The 19,167-nt window shown below is 46.5% G+C and overlaps 1 protein-coding gene and 1 non-coding gene across 2 annotated transcripts in view; one reads left to right on the top strand and one right to left on the bottom strand.

Moving 5' to 3' along the window:
- LOC113628654 (kinesin-like protein KIF28P) overlaps window positions 1–19,167 on the bottom strand; it is a 91,079-nt gene that overhangs the window by 19,095 nt on the left and 52,817 nt on the right. Inside the window, exons 11-16 of the mRNA XM_027122475.1 lie at window positions 18,082–18,172; window positions 16,488–16,542; window positions 14,850–14,973; window positions 13,669–13,813; window positions 8,022–8,140; window positions 7,278–7,385 (exon numbers count right to left, since the gene is read on the bottom strand). Of these exons, the coding sequence (XP_026978276.1) occupies window positions 7,278–7,385; window positions 8,022–8,140; window positions 13,669–13,813; window positions 14,850–14,973; window positions 16,488–16,542; window positions 18,082–18,172 (642 nt within the window). The remainder of the gene's footprint in view (window positions 1–7,277; window positions 7,386–8,021; window positions 8,141–13,668; window positions 13,814–14,849; window positions 14,974–16,487; window positions 16,543–18,081; window positions 18,173–19,167) is intronic.
- LOC113628685 (U6 spliceosomal RNA) lies at window positions 2,427–2,533 on the top strand. Its single transcript, XR_003436179.1, has one exon. It is a non-coding gene; the product is annotated as a U6 spliceosomal RNA (small nuclear RNA).

The raw sequence follows: 19,167 nt of genomic DNA, 5'->3' as shown, positions 1-19,167 counted from the left end.
AAAAATAAGCTCAAAATGGATTAAAGACCTAAATGTAAGGCCAGAAACTATCAAACTCTTAGAGGAAAACATAGGCAGAACACTCTATGACATAAATCGCAGCAAGGTCCTTTTTGATCCACCTCCTAGAGAAATGGAAATAAAAACAAAAGTAAACAAATGGGACCTAATGAAACTTAAAAGCTTTTGCGCAGCAAAGGAAACCATAAAGAAGACCAAAAGACAACCCTCAGAATGGGAGAAAATATTTGCAAATGAAGCAACTGACAAAGGATTGATCTCCAAAATTTATAAGCAGCTCATGCAGCTTAATAACAAAAAAACAAACAACCCAATCCAAAAATGGGCAGAAGACCTAAATAGACATTTCTCCAAAGAAGATATACAGAGTGCCAACAAACACATGAAAGAATGCTCAACATCACTAATCATTAGAGAAATGCAAATCAAAACTACAATGAGATATCATCTCACACCAGTCAGAATGGCCATCATCAAAAAATCTAGAAACAATAAATGCTGGAGAGGGTGTGGAGAAAAGGGAACCCTCTTACACTGTTGGTGGGAATGTAAATTGATACAGCCACTGTGGAGAACAGTATGGAGGTTCCTTAAAAAGCTACAAATAGAACTACCATATGACCCAGCAATCCCACTACTGGGCATATACCTTGAGAAAACCATAATTCAAAAAGAGTCATGTTCCAAAATGTTCATTGCAGCTCTATTTACAATAGCCCAGAGATGGAAACAACCTAAGTGTCCATCATTGGATGAATGGATAAAGAAGATGTGGCACATATATATAATGGAATATTACTCAGCCATAAAAAGAGACGAAATTGAGTTATTTGTAATGAGGTGGATAGACCTAGAGTCTGTCATACAGAGTGAAGTAAGTCAGAAAGAGAGAGACAAATACCGTATGCTAACACATATATATGGAATTAAAAAAAAAAATGTCATGAAAAACCTAGGGGTGAAACAGGAATAAAGACACAGACTTACTAGAGAATGGACTTGAGGCTATGGGGAGGGGGAAGGGTAAACGGTGACAAAGCGATAAAGAGGCATGGACATATATACACTACCAAACGTAAGGTAGTTAGCTAGTGGGAAGCAGCCGCATAGCACAGGGAGATCAGCTCGGTGCTTTGTGACCGCCTGGAGGGGTGGGATAGGGAGGGTGGGAGGGAGGGAGACGCAAGCGGGAAGAGATATGGGAATATATGTATATATATAACTGATTCATTTTGTTGTGAAGCTGAAACTAACATACCATTGTAAAGCAATTATACTCCAATAAAAAAAAAAAAGGAAAAAAAAAAAAAAAGAAAACAATCCCATTTACAATTGCAAAAAAGAGAATAAACTAGAGTAAACTTAACCAAGGAGGTGAAAGATGTATACTCTGAAACTATAAAACATTGATGAAGGAAATTGAAGATGATTTAAAGAAATGGAAAGATATCCCATGTTCATGGATTGGAAAAATTAATACTGTTAAAAAGTCCACATCTACCAAAGCAATCTACAGATTTAATGCAAGCTGTATCAAAATTGCCATGACAGTTCTCAGAACTAGAGCAAACAATTCTAAAATTTATATGGAACCACAAAAGATCCCCAAATGCCAAAGCTGTCTTGAGAAGAAAGAATGAAGATAGAGGCGTCAGGCTCCCTGATTTCAGACTATACTACAAAGCTGCAGTAATCAAAACAACATGGTACTGGCACAAAACAGACATATAGATCAGTGGAACAGAACAGAGAGCCCAGATATAAAACCATGCACCTATGTTCAATTAATCTATGACAAAGGAGGCAAGGATATACAATGGAGAAAAGACAGTTTCTTTAATAAGTGGTGCTGGGAAAACTGGATAGCTACATGTAAAAGAATGAAATTAGAACATTTTCTCACACCATATACAAATGTAAACTCAAAATGGATTAAAGCCCTAAATGTAAGTCCTGAAACCATAAACCTCCTAGGATAAAACATAGGCAAAACACTCTTTTACATAAATCGTAGCATTATTTTTTTGGCTCTGTCTGCTAAGCAAAAGAAACAAAATAAAAAATAAACCAATGGGGGACGTCCCTGGTGGTCCAGTGGTTAAAACTCCCCACTTCCACTGCAGGGGGTGCAGGTTTGATCCCTGGTCAGGGAACTAGGCGCACTGTGTGGCATGGCCAAAAAAACAAACAAACAAACAAACAAAAAAACCAATGGGACCTAATTAAACTTAGAAGTTTTGCACAGCAAAGGAAACCATCAACAAAATGAAAACACAACCTACTGAATGGGAGAAAATATTTGCAAATGATATGACTGATAAGGGGTTAACATCTAAAATATATTAACAGCTTATACAACTCAATATCCAAAAAGCAAACAACCTCATTAAAGAATGGGCAGAAGAGTGCTCACTTTGGCAGCACATATACTAAAGCTGTAAGAATACAGAGAAGATTAGCATGGCCCCTGCGCAAGGATGACATGCAAATTCATGAAGTGTTCCATATTCTAGAGTAAAAAAAAAATGCACAGAAGACCTAAATAGATATTTTTTCAAAGAAGATATACAGATGGCCAAAAGGAACATGAAAAGATGCTCAACATCACTAATCATCAGAGAAATGCAAATCAAAACCACAATGAGAGATTTTCTCCCACCTGTCAGAATGGCGCTCATCAAAAAAATCTACAAATAACAAATATTGGCCAGGATGTGAAGAAAAGGGAGCCCTAGCCCACTGTTGGTGGGAATGTTAATTCACACAGCCACTATGGAAAGCTGTATGGAGGTTCCTTTAAAAACTAAAAATAGAGCTACCATATGATCCAGCAATCCCACTCCTGGGCATATATCCAGAAAAGAAACTCTAATTCAAAAATATACATGCGCCCCAATGTTCATAGCAGCCCTGTTTACAACAGCCAAGATGTGGAAACAACCCAAAGTTCCCATCAACAGACGACTGGTTAAAGAAGATGTGAGATATATATATATATATATATATATATACACACACACACACACACAATGGAATATTACTCAGCCATAAAAAGGATGAAATTCTGCCATTTGCAACCATGTGGATGGACCTAGAGGGTATCATGCTTATTGAAATAAGCTTGACAGAGAAAGACAAATATTGTATGTTATCACTCATATGTGGGTTCTAAAAAATAAAATGAATGAATATAACAAAACAGAAACAGACCCACAGATATAGAGAACAAACTAGTGGCTGCCAGTAGGGAGAAGGAAGGAGGAGGGGCAAAATACGGTAGGGGATTAAGAGTTACAAACTACTATGTATAAGATAAATAAGCTACAAGAATATATTGTACAGCACAGGGAATATAGCCAATATTTTATAATAACTTTAAATGGAGTATAATATATAAATATATTGAATCACTATGTTTTCCACTTGAAATTAGTATGATATTGTAAATCAACTGTACTTCAATTTTAAAAAAATAACTAAAAAGAAACAGAGTCATAGATACAGAAAGCAAACAGGTTGTTGCTAGAGTGTAAGGGGGTGGGGGAAGGAAATAGTTGAGGGAGATGGAGAGGTACATACTCCCAAGTGCAAAGTAAGTGAGTCTTCTGTGTGAAATGGACAGTATGGGGAAGGTAGTCAATAATTATGAAACTATCTTTGTATCTTGTTTGATGGTAACTAGACTGACGATCATTTTGAAATGCATAGAAATATCAAATCACTATGTTGGGTACCAGGAAGTAACACAGGGTTTTAGGTCAGTTATACTTTTAAAACAAACAATCTTATAGAAAAAGAGTTCAGTCTTGTAGTTACAGAGGCAGGGGTGGTGGGAAGAGGAACTGGATGAAGGCAGTCTAAAGGTACCAACTTACAGTGATAAATCAATAAGTACTAGGGATGTGTACAACACGATGAATGTAATGAACACTGCTGCGCGTTGTACAGGAAAGCTGTTAAAGAGAGTAAACCCTAAGAGTGCTCATCACATGGGAAACAATTTTTTTCCTATTTGTTTAATGTTGTGTCTATATGAGATGACGGATATTCACTAAACTTATTGTGGTCATCATTTCCTGATGTATGCAAGTCAAATCATTTATGCTCTACACCTTAAACTTACACGGTGCTGTACGTTAAGTATCTCCCAATAAAACTAGAATGAAAAAAAAACAACGCGGTTACCAGGTAAGAGTAGCAATTCCTTCTTTGAGCAACTTGGAAAACACCAAAAAACTAACAGGTAAGTCATTCTCTCTCTGAGTGTTATGTATCTTCATATAAAAAGGACATCCTAGAAAAAAAAAAAAGACATCCTCCAGACATAAAAAAGACTCCATTCTTTTTCTGTTTGCCCCAAGTAATGGCGAAGAACACAGTACTCCATCCCCAGAGGCGTGGTGAAGGCTACAGGAGACCTTGGCTGTGGTGCACGCAGCTCTGGAGCCGAGCACAACAGGAATTCTAGTCACGTGGGTTTTTAGAGACCTTTAGGCTAGGGAACTAAGAAAATGCGAATCCAGGTAATGAAAGCAGTCCACCGCCTCGTTACTGTGCCCTGCGGTGGATAAACTGACGTCACCCGGGCAGGTCAGCGAGGCCCCTGCGCCGACCCCCGCAGCCGGCCTGTGGGCCTGGTGCAGAGCGATCGCTGGGCTCTCTCGCAGCTCTTGGGCTGGTAGGTGCAGCCGCAGCACTGGCGGTTAGAAGGCCCTCCCAGCCCCCAGCAGCCCTGGCTGCTCCTGGGTGGCTCTGACAGTCGCTGCCCTAACCCTGCGGCGGCGGCGGAGCACCCACGGTGCACGTGGTGCAGGGGTGAACATTTACACGATCGACCGCCAAAAAAGCGCCACTCGTGTCCATACCTAGAACCCACTGCTGCTCTTCACCGGTCTTGTCTTTTAGCCTTCAAAATCACACACACACACACGAACGATCCAAGAAACTACCAGAGGTTACTACCAGCGTTTCACAGGGCTTTTGAGGAAGGCAGGGCTTCATGTGAGGAATGTAACTAGTACTTTTAAAAGGTGAAAATGGACAGACTTGAAGATGACAGATCAGTAAGATTAATCTCTGCATGAGAAAAAAGAAAACTAAAAAAGAAATCACCATAAAATTAATTAGTGCATAATCCCTTAAAAGAGAACGCAGTACAGTTTATGCAGACGCATTCCCATCAAACAGTTATCTGTGGCCGTGACCGGGATACCAGGTTGGAGCAAAAGAACAGCATCTCCGAATGCGCGCAGGCCCTCAGCTCTCCCACATGGCACACTGAGTAAAGTGTGAAAACATCATCTTGCATTCTCTTTCTGGTAATGGCAGGCTGTTACTCAGGTAACCCCTCTGCTAACAATAAAAAAGGCTCAATGAAATATTTTTTCAAATCACCTTTAAACTGTAATAAAAATAAACAATAATAAAAAGGAATAACATTGGGGGGAAAAGTTCAAAAAAAACCTAAAAATCTCCTTAAAGCAAAGTCTGACAAGGTAGTAAGAAACTGCCAGAACAAATTCTGGGGTAACGCCTGGCCCCAGAGACGCATATGGAATATTGGGTCACCAAAGCTTCTTTGCCCTGATGGCATCTGCCAGGTTAAACAAAACAAAAGTCACACACACAGCTCCAAAGGCCTCATGGGACTTGGCATAGAAGTCAAGGCTGACTTTCCAGGATGTGGGGTCTTACTGAGACCCCTGACAGCTACACTGGGAGTGTGAGGTGAGCCAGCATCAAACATGCTGCTATGGATTGAATGTTGGTATGCCCCCAAAATTCATATATTGAATCCTAACCCCCAATGTGATGGTATTAGGAAGTGTGGCCTTGGGCAGTGATTAGGTCATGAGGGTGGAGCCCACATGGTGGGATTAGTGCCCTTATAAAAGAGACCCCCAGAGAGCTCCCTTAGCCCTTCCACCACGTGAAGACACAGCAAGAGGACAGCCATCCACGAACCAGGAGGTGGGCTCTCACCAGACACTTGGACCTGCCCTTGCCATGATCTCGGACTTCCCGTGTCCAGAACTGTGAGAAATAACTGTTTGTTGTTTAGCGCACTGGTCTTTGTATATTGCTGTAGCAGCCTGGGTGGACAAGACATGTTTCTGCCTTCTTCCAACTCTAGGGGATGGAGGGGAGGCCACCTCGGTGCTGGTCAGAGGAAAAGAAGAAAAGGACAGGAACACATCTCAGGGGTTGTGGCTCAGGAACGGCCTTGCTCAGGTGTGTCTCTGGGCGCCCACAGTTCGAGCAGTGGTCTTGGTGTCCCCAGCACCTGGCAGACACAAAGCCCCTTGACCCGGCTGATGAGTACTCCAGCGTTTACCATGTGAACAGATACATTCATAACCTTTTCTCTGTTTGTCATATTTCACAATTTTAAAAAGTTTTTAAAGATTGGTCTTGACCCAGAAAATTCTGGCAACTTTAGGGCAACGAGCAGAAAAGTTAAACCCAGAGAAGCACCAGTTAGTCGTTCGGCGGAGCAGATCATCCAATGACGGAAAAGTCCCCAGCCACAGCCAGCCCCTCCTCCAGAGGCATGTTTGCTACAAGACTCACAGCTAAGGAGGCATGTGTCCACCAAAGATTGGGAGGGAGCAGCCCACCCAAAGGTCACCTGAGAATTAGGGGCACATCCTCTGAAGATGCAGTAGGGAGTGAACATTTGGCTGGAGGGCTGCTCTGAAGGCATAAGGGACACCAACTCTAGGCCCACTCTTTTCTGTTAGGCAGAGGGAAAGGAAAGGGGTCTGAAGTGCCTAAGAAGGGCCTTCCTGACAGTGAGCAATGTCACAAATGGGAATGGACCAGCCAGTGGAGGTTACGGCCTCTTCTGGCGTCTTAATGAAAGTGCGGATTTTCTCATTGCTCAGAACGGCAGCTCTGTCTCTCTCGGGCACTCTCACGAACACCACTATCAGTTGGACACACTCTCAGGCTCCCTTCTGGTTCTAAAGCTCTGGAGTCATGATAAAAATAAGCAGAAAGCATGGGTGGGAAAGCCCGTGGGTGGGAAAGATCCCAGGTCTTGGTGCTGTCGGGGAGAGACGCCGAGGAGGGGATCACAGAGAGGGTCCCCGCTCCCCAGAGGCTGTCCCCCAGAGCCCCACTCGCACTTGGAACCTGTCTGGCCCCTTCGCTGGGTCTCCACAAGCTGTAGCAAGTAAAACTAACCTGCATCCCTAGGAAAGCTCCTCAGAAACTCTTTGTGGAGTCTCACACCTGCCCCCAAGGGGCAGCCTCACCTGACGAGTCCTCTGATTGGTCACCTTCACCATGACCTCTTTTTGTAGGTCATAGCCCCTGGAATCTGATGACGCTAAGTTCTTCACTTTCAGCTCCATGTTAAGTCCCTGATAAGAAAAATACGTCTCACTAAATAATCCTACTTTCATCAGCCTATACCATCTTTGAAATTTATTTTTCATTCTCTCCATACTCAGGCTTTCTAAAAGAAGATGGTCTACCTCTTGCTCCTTGGAATTCCCATCAAGAGAAAAGCCAGAGCACCAGAATTTCTCAACAGTTTTCTGGAACTAACACGTGTAGGCCTCACCAAAGTGACTGAATCTCATGCAAGTTTCCCGATGATTGGGACCCTGTATCACCAGAGAGCGAATGCCAGCCCAGGCCTCCTCTGTGGCAGAGAAGCCACCAGGGTGCCTGCACCCAGAGAGGGCCTCTGCAGGACAGTCTGGGGTGGGGTGGCCATGGCAAGCTAGTGTTGGTCTGGAGTCCTGGTGGTCCCAGAGCCGTGGGGGCCAGAGGTGGAAGGAACGGACTCGAGGCTGGGACTGGGGAGGCCCGGGTGTTGGCTGAGGCCCTGTCACTAGCTCACTGTGGGGTCTTAGGCAAAGCACCCGCCCTCTCCAGGCCCACGTGTCAGGCATGTCTACACCATGAAGCCAGCCAATGGGAGTGAGGGGTACATTGAACCTGTTCTCTGAGGTCCTTTCTGGAGCTGGGATTTTACCATTCTCTAGCCTTACCTTCTTCAGCTCTTCACTCATTTGATTTGCTTCTGCAACCAGTGGCATCAGTTTGATGTAGTCCTGGAACACAGCCAGGACACTGGGGTCCGCCTTGCCATCCCCACTGTTCACAGCACCTAGGAAAGATTGGAGAGGAAGGGAAAGTCACTCACTGGTTCTAGGATACTTTTCAGCCATGAATAAATTTACACACTCCTTGGTTCCTTCATTCAGTCGTTCATTCAACTGTTCACCAAATATTTACATTTTAAAATTACAAGCATGTAAAAGAATAGATACATGTATATGCATAACTGAATCACTTTGCTGTATACCTGAAACTATCGCAACATTGTTAATCAACTACACTCCAATATAAAATAAAAAATTACAAGCGGGCTTCCCTGGTGGCTCAGTGGTTGAGAGTCCGCCTGCCGGTGCAGGGGACACAGGTTCGTGCCCCGGTCTGGGAAGATCCCACGTGCCGTGGAGCGGCTGGGCCCGTGAGCCACAGCCACTGAGCCTGCACGTCCGGAGCCTGTGCTCCGCAACAGGAGAGGCCACAACAGTGAGAGGCCCGTGTACCGCAAAAAAAAAAAAAAAAAAAATTACAAGCATGTAATAAAACAAACAAACAAACAAAAACCAAGAAAGAAAACTAAGTGAGGAGGAGAGGACACTGCCTGGCTTTACTTAAGCAATTGCTCCACTTAACCCAAGAATCTCAGCAGCATTGTGACAGGAGGCCTTCTGCCTCCAGTTTCCCGTCTTGGTCTCAGGGTCCTTGACCCAAGGTGGCTCCACACTCTCCAGGGAGGAGGCTGGGGCAGGAAGAATACAGTTGGCTAAAGGAAGGTCTGGGGATTTCTCGAGAACCGCAGCTGGCACAGAAGCAACCTGTTCTTACTTCTGCTTGGGGTGGCTTGGAGGAGGGGATCACGGAGATGAAGGGTGAGCCAATCCCCCTGCCAGACCTCGGTTGGTGCTGCCTTGTGCCAGGAACTCTCAACTATTTAGGGATTCCCTGCCCTGAGGTCTGACTCCCCAGAATTGCCCACCAGCCGCCTTGCTGAGGACCTACAGTCTTCGCTGGCGCTGAGCACCTTCAGCCCAGCGTCTGGGGCTTGCTCGACCTCATTGTGCTGCCAGCCCTGGGCTGGAAAGGCAGGTGTGCCGTCCATTTATTTTGCTAAAATTCTGAAGAAAAATCTTTGGTATACGAAAAAGGGAGGAACTATTTTGCACACATGTAGGCACACCCCATGAGGCACACCCCACGGCTCTCCAAGCATGGGTTTATAAGGCAAGTTCAGGCAGGGCGCGCGGGCTAGAGAGAAGGTACCGGCGCATGTGAGACGCTCCTCGTTTGGGAAGCCCAGCACAGCCAGAGACCTCGGTGGAGCCCAAGCTCAGGTGGCTTCCAGGGGCCCTGGTACCATGGCCTCCCCTGAGGGGAGTGAGCCGGGGCCTGGAGATGGGAGGGGAGGTAAGGTGGTCAAGAGCCTCCATCTGAGGCGAGGGAAGAGACGGACAAAGGAAGATGCCAGAGCTCCTGAATGCTCCTATGGACGAGGAATCCCAGGTTGTTGGGCAGTGGAGGCTGGGCTGAGAAGATAAGGGGAGCCTTTGACTCAGAAACCTAAGGCTGTAATTTATTCTAGGCTAGGGTCTGGTTTTCATTCATCACTGTCTCTCCAGGCTCCCAGTCAGCATCTTTAGCTGTTGGGCCATAGCTTCTATAGGCCCAGAAGGCCCCTGGGTGGGGCTGGGAGGTGAGTGGGGAGGACAGACCCCAGCCTGCCCTGCCCTGGCCTGGGGGGAACCCAATGTCCAGGCATGGGCCTCCTGGGGTAGGCTGTTCTCAGACAGAACAGAGCAGGACGTGCCCACATTTGGGCCCTAAGTCATGCACATGTGCATGACTAAGCTTCTGTGTGGGAGCTGATCTGGTTAATCTCATTCATCATTCATTCAACAAACACTTACTGAAGGCCCATTGCTAGGCCGTTATCAGACTCTGGGGATTCAGAAGTGAACCCGCTCTCGTCAGCTCTGTAAGGACAGGGCATTTCTTTGCTCACTGCTGGATCCCCAGGGCTTAGAACTACATCTGGCACATAGTAGGAGCTCAGTAAATACTTGTTGAGTGAAGGAATATATAAGTGAATGGGTAAATAAGAGAAAAAAAAATCCCAGCTAGAGTTTATATTCTCAGGTGGACAAATGAATAATAATCAAACTAATAAATAAAATAATTTTAAAATGTGATGAATGCTAGGAAAGAAATAGAGTTAAATAAGAAAGAATAAACAAACGAAGCCAAGAAAGGGGAAGATCTATCTGAGGAGGTAATTTTTGAGCTGAGAGATGAAAGATGAAAATGAGCCAAAGATGGAAAGAAAAACAAGCAATAAGTGCAAAGGCCCTGAGGCAGAAAGGGCTTGATGTGTTGGAGGAGTAGAAAGGAGACCAGTGAGGTTCAAACTGGGGTGAGGAGAGAGTGAGGTTCAAACTGGTGTGAGATGGGGTTGGAGAGAGAGCGTGAGGTAGATCATAAAGGGCCTTAAGAACGTGGTAGGGAGTTTGGGTTTTATTCTAAGAACACTGAGAAGTTGGTGAATATTTTGCAGCCCGAGTGTATCATGATCTGATAAGTTCAGAGACGACTACACTGTTCAGGTAAGAGAAGATGATGGCTTGCACTGAAATGGTGGCACAGGAGGATGGAGAAAAGGCAGACTGGATGAAGAAGTGAGGGAAAGGAGGAGGCCTAGATTTTTGCCTTGAGCAGTTGTTTGCCAAGACGATAAGTCCTGGGAATGAGAACAGGCTTGGAGTGAGTGGGGAGTCAAGGCTCTGTTTTGGACACTTTCATGTTGAGATGCCTGTGAGTCATGCAAGCAGAGATATCAAGAAGGCAGCTGGATGGGGTGTCAAGAGATATCAAGGGACAGCAAGAAGACAGAGGAGCTGAGGGTTGTCAGCACAGATGGCACTTAGAGCCACTGAGAATGATGAGAGCAGAGTGGGGAAAGCATCCATCTAGAGAAGAGCCCCAAGGTCCAAGCTCTGGGGCTCTCCGAATTTCAGGATGGGTAAGATGAGGAGAAGCCAGGAAAGGGGAATGTGGAAGAAGTGGCCTAGAAGAAAACCAGGAGAACATACGGTTCCAAGAGTCAAATATCTCCAAAAGGAGAGAGGGCTCAACCGTGTAAGATGTTGCTGAGACCTCGGTAAGATGTGTGCAGACAAGTGCCTGCTAGACCTGGAACGCAGAGGGATCAGGGTCAGGCACGAGTGGGACAGAAGCCAGACTGGAGATGAGAAAATGGAAACAACTTCCTAGTTTTCTATAAAAGGGAACAAAAAGAAATATGGCAGTAGCTCGAGGGAGATGTGGGTCTAAGTGTTTGTTTTTATGGTGGAAGATAGTGGAGCATGTTTGCATGTGATAGAATGACCCATGGAGAGCGTTCAGTGATGCAGGAGGGTGAGAGGAGGGGGCTCTTCAGAGACAAATGCTTGAGAAGGTGAGAGGGATGGAATCCAGAGGACAGATGGAGAAAATGGGCAAACGTACTATGTTCGCCCACCAAGAGAAAGATAAAAATAAACCCTGTGGTATTGAACTGGAATTGGAGGTATTACTAACATGGTTTTACAGAATAGGTGAAGCTATAATATGTGTGTGGGAACCATGCATCTATACAGCAGTTTGCACACATAGTCCCAGATCTTGATTCATAAATGTCCTTCTCCACCAAAAGGAATCAGGATCCTTGGAGAAATGACTGACACCATAGCTGGGACTGAGAGCCCACGAGACAAACCTGGAACGTTTTTTGATGCCAGAAAGTAGGCTACTGTTTAAAGAATGAGGAGGAATGTCAGGAAGACACAGAATCCAGCTTGAAGGGGCTCCCACTGGCCAAATCCAGGACAGTTTGCACCTCAAAATAAATTATGAAAGCAACAGCTTATAACTTATGGAGTAAAACAGGACTCTATGAGTTCACAGGGACATAAATAAATGAATAAACAAATAAATAGGAGGGAACACATTTCTTGTAGTAACATTGTTTCAAATAAAGGTAGAAGAAATGGTGGAGCTAGAAATTCACCATTTGACAAAAATCATACTAATCATCCAATGATCAAAGGGTGATAAAATTAGTGGATGAAAGTGTGATGAGGTATAGGATACCTACAGATCAAAGTCTCTCCCCTAAAATATTTATTCATTAAAAAGATAGGATTAGTCATTGTACCATGGAGAAACCTGGCAGACACCCCCCTAACCAAGTGATCACAAAAAATGGACAACCTGACACCATGTGCCTTCTGATGTGAGGCACAGAGGCTACAACATCACTTTGCTGGCATTCCTGCCAAAGATGTATCACCCCAGTCCCATCAGGAGGAAACATCACAAAAACCCAAACAAAGGAACATTATACAAAATGATTGGCCTTTACTCTTCAAAAATGTCAAGGTCATGAAAGACAAAAACAGACCTGGTGAATTGTTCCAGATTTAAAGAGACTAAAGAGACCAAAGAGACATGACAACTAAACGGGGTCCTGGATTGGACCCTGGATCCAAAATTTTTTTTTAGAAAGGAAATTATTGAACCAATTAGTTAAATATGAGCAAAATTCATGGATTAAATAATAGTATTATATTGATCTTAATTTTCCGATATTGATAATTATACTGTAGTTTTGCAAGAGAATAATGTTCTTTTCCTTAAGAAGTATACAATGTGGTATTTAAGGATAAGGGAGCATCATGTCTGCAACTTACTCTGAAATGGTTCAGGAAAAAAATTATCTATATATGTGTACATATATATATACACACACATATACATATATAATAAAGCAAATGTAGTAAAATATTTAAACAGGAATCTGAGCAGAGTGTGTTTGAGAGTTCAGTGCACTACTCTTGAAACTTCCGTTCCTTTCAAGAAATGTCAGAGTTAAGAATAACCCACAAAATGCTTGCCCACCTTGGCAAGGGGCTCCAGAGAACTGGGGCTAAAGGCGTCTGAGCTCAAAGACAGGCTGGCTGACTCTTGGCCAAGATGCTTTGGGAAGTGTGCCCATGAGAGAGCCACGTGGTGACCACAGAAGAAAAGGTTTCAGGGGCAAAAGGGAGAGCTGTCAAGACGTCATACAAAGCATGGAGATGGGGCCAAAGGATGACTTCCCTTTCCTAGCAGAGCCCGTGTAAGGAGCTTCCGGTCCCCCAGGGGCTGCAAAGGGGGCAGAGGGTACCCTCAATACTGACTACTGATTAGGGCCAGACTCTGAGCCGTTAGATATTAATTTACAGAAGACTAAATTTAGAAGACTGGCACACTGAAATGAATTTTTGTCCAGGAGAAGATGATCTCCCTGAAGGCATGAATTAGCTGTGCCGGACCCAGCAATCGCATTTCAGCATCCTCCTATCCCAGTGTTGTATCCACTCTCCACTCCTCGAAACAAATCTTTGGCGTGTGCTCACTCTGGATGAAAATCATACCTTTACTTTTCTAAACATTGTATTTTGACACAATAGAAGATTATTTTCTTAAGGAAAGCAGGAGAGCACACAGTGGAAGCAGCTGCTTTCACATCCACCCGTGGAAAATGCCAGCAGTCAGGCCCAGGCTGCTCACCGAGCGTGTCCACACTCACTCCCTCCGAAGCCGCTCTCTCCAGCTGGAAAAAGTCATAATCAAATCTGCTCAAGTCCTCACTGCCTCGCTCTGAAGGAAACCCGATGTAGAGGTAGGCGCTGTTGGATCCCAAAATAATTCGGTCCTAGGGAGGAGAGAGTGGGCTCGGAGGGAAGAGGCCAGAGGAGGTGAGCCAGCTCCTCTGTGTAAATCCTGAGACCCCGTTTATCCCCCAAACAGGAAAGAGACCCGTAAACGAGGAGGGAAGAGGGGGCCTCTTGCTTTTTCGTGCTTTCACTGACTCCTTCCTTTATTCCACACTCTCCACCAGGCGCTGAGAGTCGGTGGGGACCGGGCAGACCCATCCCTCCCCTCCGGGACTTGATGAACTAATGATGTAATCACAGTGATGTAACCACAGCCCAGCCCATGGGGGATGCTGGGAGGAAAAGGACGGGCCTTCTGCAGAGTGTATGGGGCCTAATTTACACTGGGGATTAGAGAAGACCTCTTGGAAGGTGCACTATTTAAGATGACACGTCAAGTGTGTTAAGTTTCGGCGAGGCTGAGAAGGCCGCTGCCCACCGGAGCCTGGCACGTTTTGAGCATCCAAGGGGTCGTGTGACCGAGGGAAGCCCAGGCAGAGCAGTGAGGCCAGAGAGGCAGGAGATGGGCCGGCTCCCTGGGGTGTCCTAAAAGGGAGGTCATCGAAGGATTTCCGAGAAAGGCGTGGCATGCTCCAGTGTGCTTGTCTCAAAGGCTCTCTGTGGCTAAAGGTGGAAAAGGGACTGGAGAGGGGCCTGGAGCCCCTGTGCTGCTGGGACTCGGGCCAGGGTGGTGGCAGGAGATGGGGAGAGCCCGATGTTGGCAAGGGGCTGGCAGTCCCTCTCCACGGCAGGTTTTAAAAATCTAAAATGTCATACGGGGGTTCGAGCTGGAAGGATTTTGGCGATCACCTAGTTCACCCCTCTCTGCTTTATGGGCGAGGTCCGAGGAGGTGAAGTGACTTCCCCAGGACACACGGGGAGTTAATCTCAGGTCTCCTGAGCCCACAGCTGTGACCTTGTCATCACTGTGACACGTAGCAGAGGGACACGAGGGCGTTAGCTCCCAGCCCTGCCCACCTCCCTCCAGCTCTCGGACAAACTTGGGAAGCCCTGTGGCTCCGCAGGAGAGCTTACCAAATGCTGCAGCTTCGTCTTGGTCGTGATGGGCACCCCGTTGACGATGACCTTGCCTTTGCCGAGTGGAGTCACCGTCACTTTACCATCCGAATTTGTGAAGGAAGCGTGTTTATCTGAAATTCTAAAAGGATAAGACTGTGTCTAAGAGACCAAATAAATTACGATTTTAGTGAAGAGTTGAGATCGTCCTTTCTCATTTGCACAATCAGGTAAGCCCTACAGCTGCCAAGGAAGCCCTGTGGGGCTCCTGGGTGCTGGCTCAGTGGGTGGAGATGGAGAGGTGGGTGCGAGGGACTCTGCCCTCCAGCGGGGAGACAACAAAGCAATCATTTCTCAGTAGAACCCCGCCCCTCCCCCACCCCAGTACTAGAGCCCTCAGGGGTTGCACAGGCCTGTAGGATTGAGAGGAGGGGAAATGGAAAGATAGGTGTTTCAGAAGAGACACTTGGAAGGTGACTTAATAATGTGGCCACATATTGCTGAGAAGTTTAGGTCTGGTTCTTGGTCTTTATCTATACAAATCCAGACTTGAGATGTTACAGGATTTGGGGTCAGTATCAGAGGTGTCAGATTGGCTGCCCAACAGACGTCATCTCTGTGCCCTGAATGACCGGCTTCCTGGCTGTTCTAGAATGTTCCTGGGAAGTCAAGACACACAACAGCCACCCAGAGCCCTTGTCTGCCTGGGGCTCAGGGGTCCTGTGGGAAGGTTTGACCCTCAGCTCATCTGGAGTTCAGCCTTTCCAGACCTGTGTGTTAGACTAGGGTTGCCGCAGGAAGTGGTCTGGAAAGGGAGATGAGGGGGTCCCCAGGAAGAATCAGGGCAAAGGGCCTGGAGGCCAGTGGTCAGGGTGAGTTAGTGCCCACAGGTCCCCCGCCTCCCCTCTCCCAGCCACCAACACACACACAAACACACACACACATGCTCCCCAGACGGGCTCAGGAGGGCTGAGGTATGTCGGGGGGACTGGTCAGTAAGGTCCCTCTTTGTAGGGGCTGATTGAGTCTATTGACTGGAAATCTGTGGGCAGTCAGAACACAGTGGTCCTGGAAGAGGGAAAGAAACCCTGGAGCAGCAGCCTCCCCAGGAGAGAGGCCACGGAGGTAGGGCCCCACTGTGAGTTTACGAACCCGCCTTGGGGTTCCACAGGGGCTCCTACAAGGATCCTGAGGGGTCCTCAGGGAGGGGATCAGCTCAAAGTCTGGGCTTTGCCTTAGTCTGGTTGGTGAGGGCTCTGAGCACATGATCCAAGGATGCTTTGCTCTTGGTGGTGGGACCACAAAAGGCATAGGCCACCCGTAGGGGGCCTGTCCTCCTAACTCTCTTCACTTCCTGCCCCATCTACTCATGTCCATTTGTGGAGAATTATTCCCTTTCTCCCAAGCTCAGAGCCAAGGGAACAAAGTGAGCGCAGCACAAGGGATTTCGGTGACAGAAGAAAACCCTCTGAGGGTGATCTTCCATAAGCATTAGAGTGGGTCCCGAGGAAGGTCTGGTCATATCTTGTCCTTGGTTGTCCGGCAGGGTCTGTGGCCTGGCCTGAGGACGACTGGATGAATTCTGAGAGTCTCCTCTGGGTGCAGTGGTCGCAATTCTCTAATGCTGGACAGAGGTGCTGGGTCACGTCAACTTACCCCAAACCTTGAAGAGTGATGGCATTTGAAGCTGCCTGACCAGCATCACACGAACCTGAAAAGAATTACGGTAAGCTGTTTTCAAATGTTTTCAGGATTTGACATTAGTAAGTTAACATGTTTGATGTTTGGGAAGTACCATATCCTCTCCAATTAGATCATGTGAAGGGATTTTTTCACTGCGATGTTCAGTCATGATGGTACATGGACATCACCTTGCCTTGGGGATAACTGTTCTACTTTCTACCTTTTTTGTGATGTTCCTAACTTTCTGTTTGTTTGTTTAGGAAAATATTTTTTATTTAAGAATGTGTCATTTATGTTAACATTTAATGGATTTATTATTGTTATTTTAAATGAATTTTTATTAATTTTTATTGGAGTGTAGTTGATTTACAATGTTGTGTTAGTTTCAGGTGTACAGCAAAGTGATCAGTTATACATATAAGTATATCCACTCTTTTTTAGATTCTTTTCCCATATAGGTCATTACAGAGTATTGCGTAGAGTTCCCTGTGCTATACAGCAGGTTCTTATTAGTTATCTATGTTATATATAGTAGTGAGTATATGTCAACCCCAATGTCTCAATTTCCTCACTTTTTAAAAGTTCTACCTTCTTCATGGGAATTCTGGAGGAAGAAACTGTTGCATCTGGGCCTTAGGAGACCCACTGAAGCCTGGCCACAGGGAAGGCCCTGGTCTGTGAAGTTCTGTTTCTGTCCAGTGACTGAGCCCAAGGACAGTGCTGGGAGCATCACACCAACCTCCTGGGGCTGCCCCCTCATTCAGCCCCCACTGCCGTCCTGCATGAGCCTCTCCTGTCCTGAGTGTGCACAGGGCTAGGGTGGGAAAGCCAAATGGGACTAAGTATTGGTGCCGTTTTCCAGTGGATGAATGGATCAACAAAATGTGGTACACACATACAATAGAATATTGTTCAGCCTTAAAAAGGGAGGAAATCCTGACACAGGTTTCAACATGGATGAGCCTGGAAGACATTATGCTAAGTGAAGTAAGCCAGACACAAAAGGACAAATACTGTAAGATTGCACTTATACAAAGTGCCTGGAATAGTCAAATTCATAGAGACAGGAAGTAGAATGGTGGTTGCCAGGGGCTGGGGGAGGGGCTAATGAGGAATTATTGCATAAAGGGGACAGAGTTTCAGTTTGGGAAGACAGAATCAATCTGGAGGTGAGTGCAGGTGAGGGCTGCACAACAACGCAAAGGCCCTTAATGCCAATGAACTGTACGCTCAAAGACGGTTAACATGGGGAATTTTCTGTTATGTGTATTTTTTTTTTTTTTTGCGGTAGGCGGGCCTCTCACTGTTGTGGCCTCTCCCGTTGCGGAGCACAGGCTCCGGACGCGCAGGCTCAGTGGCCATGGCTCACGGGCCCAGCCGCTCCGCGGCATGTGGGATCTTCCCAGACCGGGGCACGAACCCGTGTCCCCGGCATCGGCAGGCAGACTCTCAACCACTGCGCCACCAGGGGAGCCCTGTTATGTGTATTTTACCACAAAAAAAATCAAAAAGAAAAAAGGGGCAGGAAGCATGAGCAGGACCAGGGCAGGTCTAGAGGAGTGAGTACCAGCTTCAATGAAGTGCTTGAGAACCCCCGTGAGCTGCGGGTCTTCACTGACGTTGAGAAGGTGCGGGAAGGTCTTCATCATCTGCTGCTCCTGGAGGAGAAACAGAGAGAGGGCTTCCTCGCCAGACAGGGCAGCACAGCACAGACAGCAGTGTTCCTTCCTATCCACTGCTCCTCGGAGCTGTTTGTGCATTCCGTCAACTCACCCCATAAAGCAAACCCAGAGGAGGAAAGTGTGACCAGGGGCTTCGCTGACAGAGCGGGTGCGATCCTGGCAGGTCAGCAGTCGGGGGCCTGCATTCATCCCGTCAGGACTGTTGCAAAGCACAGCCGGTTTCCTACTCTGTTCACCATTCCCAGCTGCTCTCGCATTCCCTGCACTTTGGTTTCTACCCCTGCCATTTCTTCTGGCCCCCGGCATCCCCAGCTGTCAGGAGGCCCCATTCTGGTGCTCCGCCTGGGTAATTCTTCCCAGGTTCCACTAAACCATCTGCCCTACATCTCATTCCCCCAAGTCCTTTGGCGAGCAAAATGGGGCCTATTGCATCGCCCTCTAGTGGTTACCAAAATGCACTTCATTTTTTAATACAGGTGTTGATTGGTATTGCGGTTATAGAGGTTTGATAGTCAAGCAGAACTGGAATAAGCTATGCAGGCACAAGGAAAGCTTTTAAATCCTGAATTTCTCATAAAGAATAAAGAAGATGAGAGTCCTGGTTCTAACTGTTCATACAGAACAGAGTCCTAGGTTCTTCACTCTGGATCCTACTTGACCCCTGCAGCCAAGGGTCACAAACCCAGGTACCCCTTACACAGGATGTTACTTTCTTGGCCCTTCTGGCTGCTGGGTGCAGCCATATTACATCCACGCCTCTAGAGTTCTTGGACCCTAACTTAACCTGACCCCCTGCTGCCACAGACCTCCACCCGACTCCACTCCTTCCGCCTGGAGCTCACATCTCTTCTGGCGTCATGAGCCCTTTGGAATCTGGACTGGACCCATCCCACTACTTCTAAAGTCCTCCAGAGCTGGCCCATGACTTTGGAGTTTGTCCAGAGCCTCGTGGCTTTGGGGAGGAAGGTCAT

The sequence above is a fragment of the Aethalodelphis obliquidens genome, unplaced genomic scaffold, assembly GCF_003676395.1.
Source record: "Aethalodelphis obliquidens isolate GAN/ISIS:26980383/991018 unplaced genomic scaffold, ASM367639v1 scaffold24, whole genome shotgun sequence".
Taxonomy (NCBI): Eukaryota; Metazoa; Chordata; class Mammalia; order Artiodactyla; family Delphinidae; genus Aethalodelphis; species Aethalodelphis obliquidens.
The sequence above is the reverse complement of the archived record's forward strand: the minus strand, read 5'-3'. Positions and strand labels throughout refer to the sequence as shown.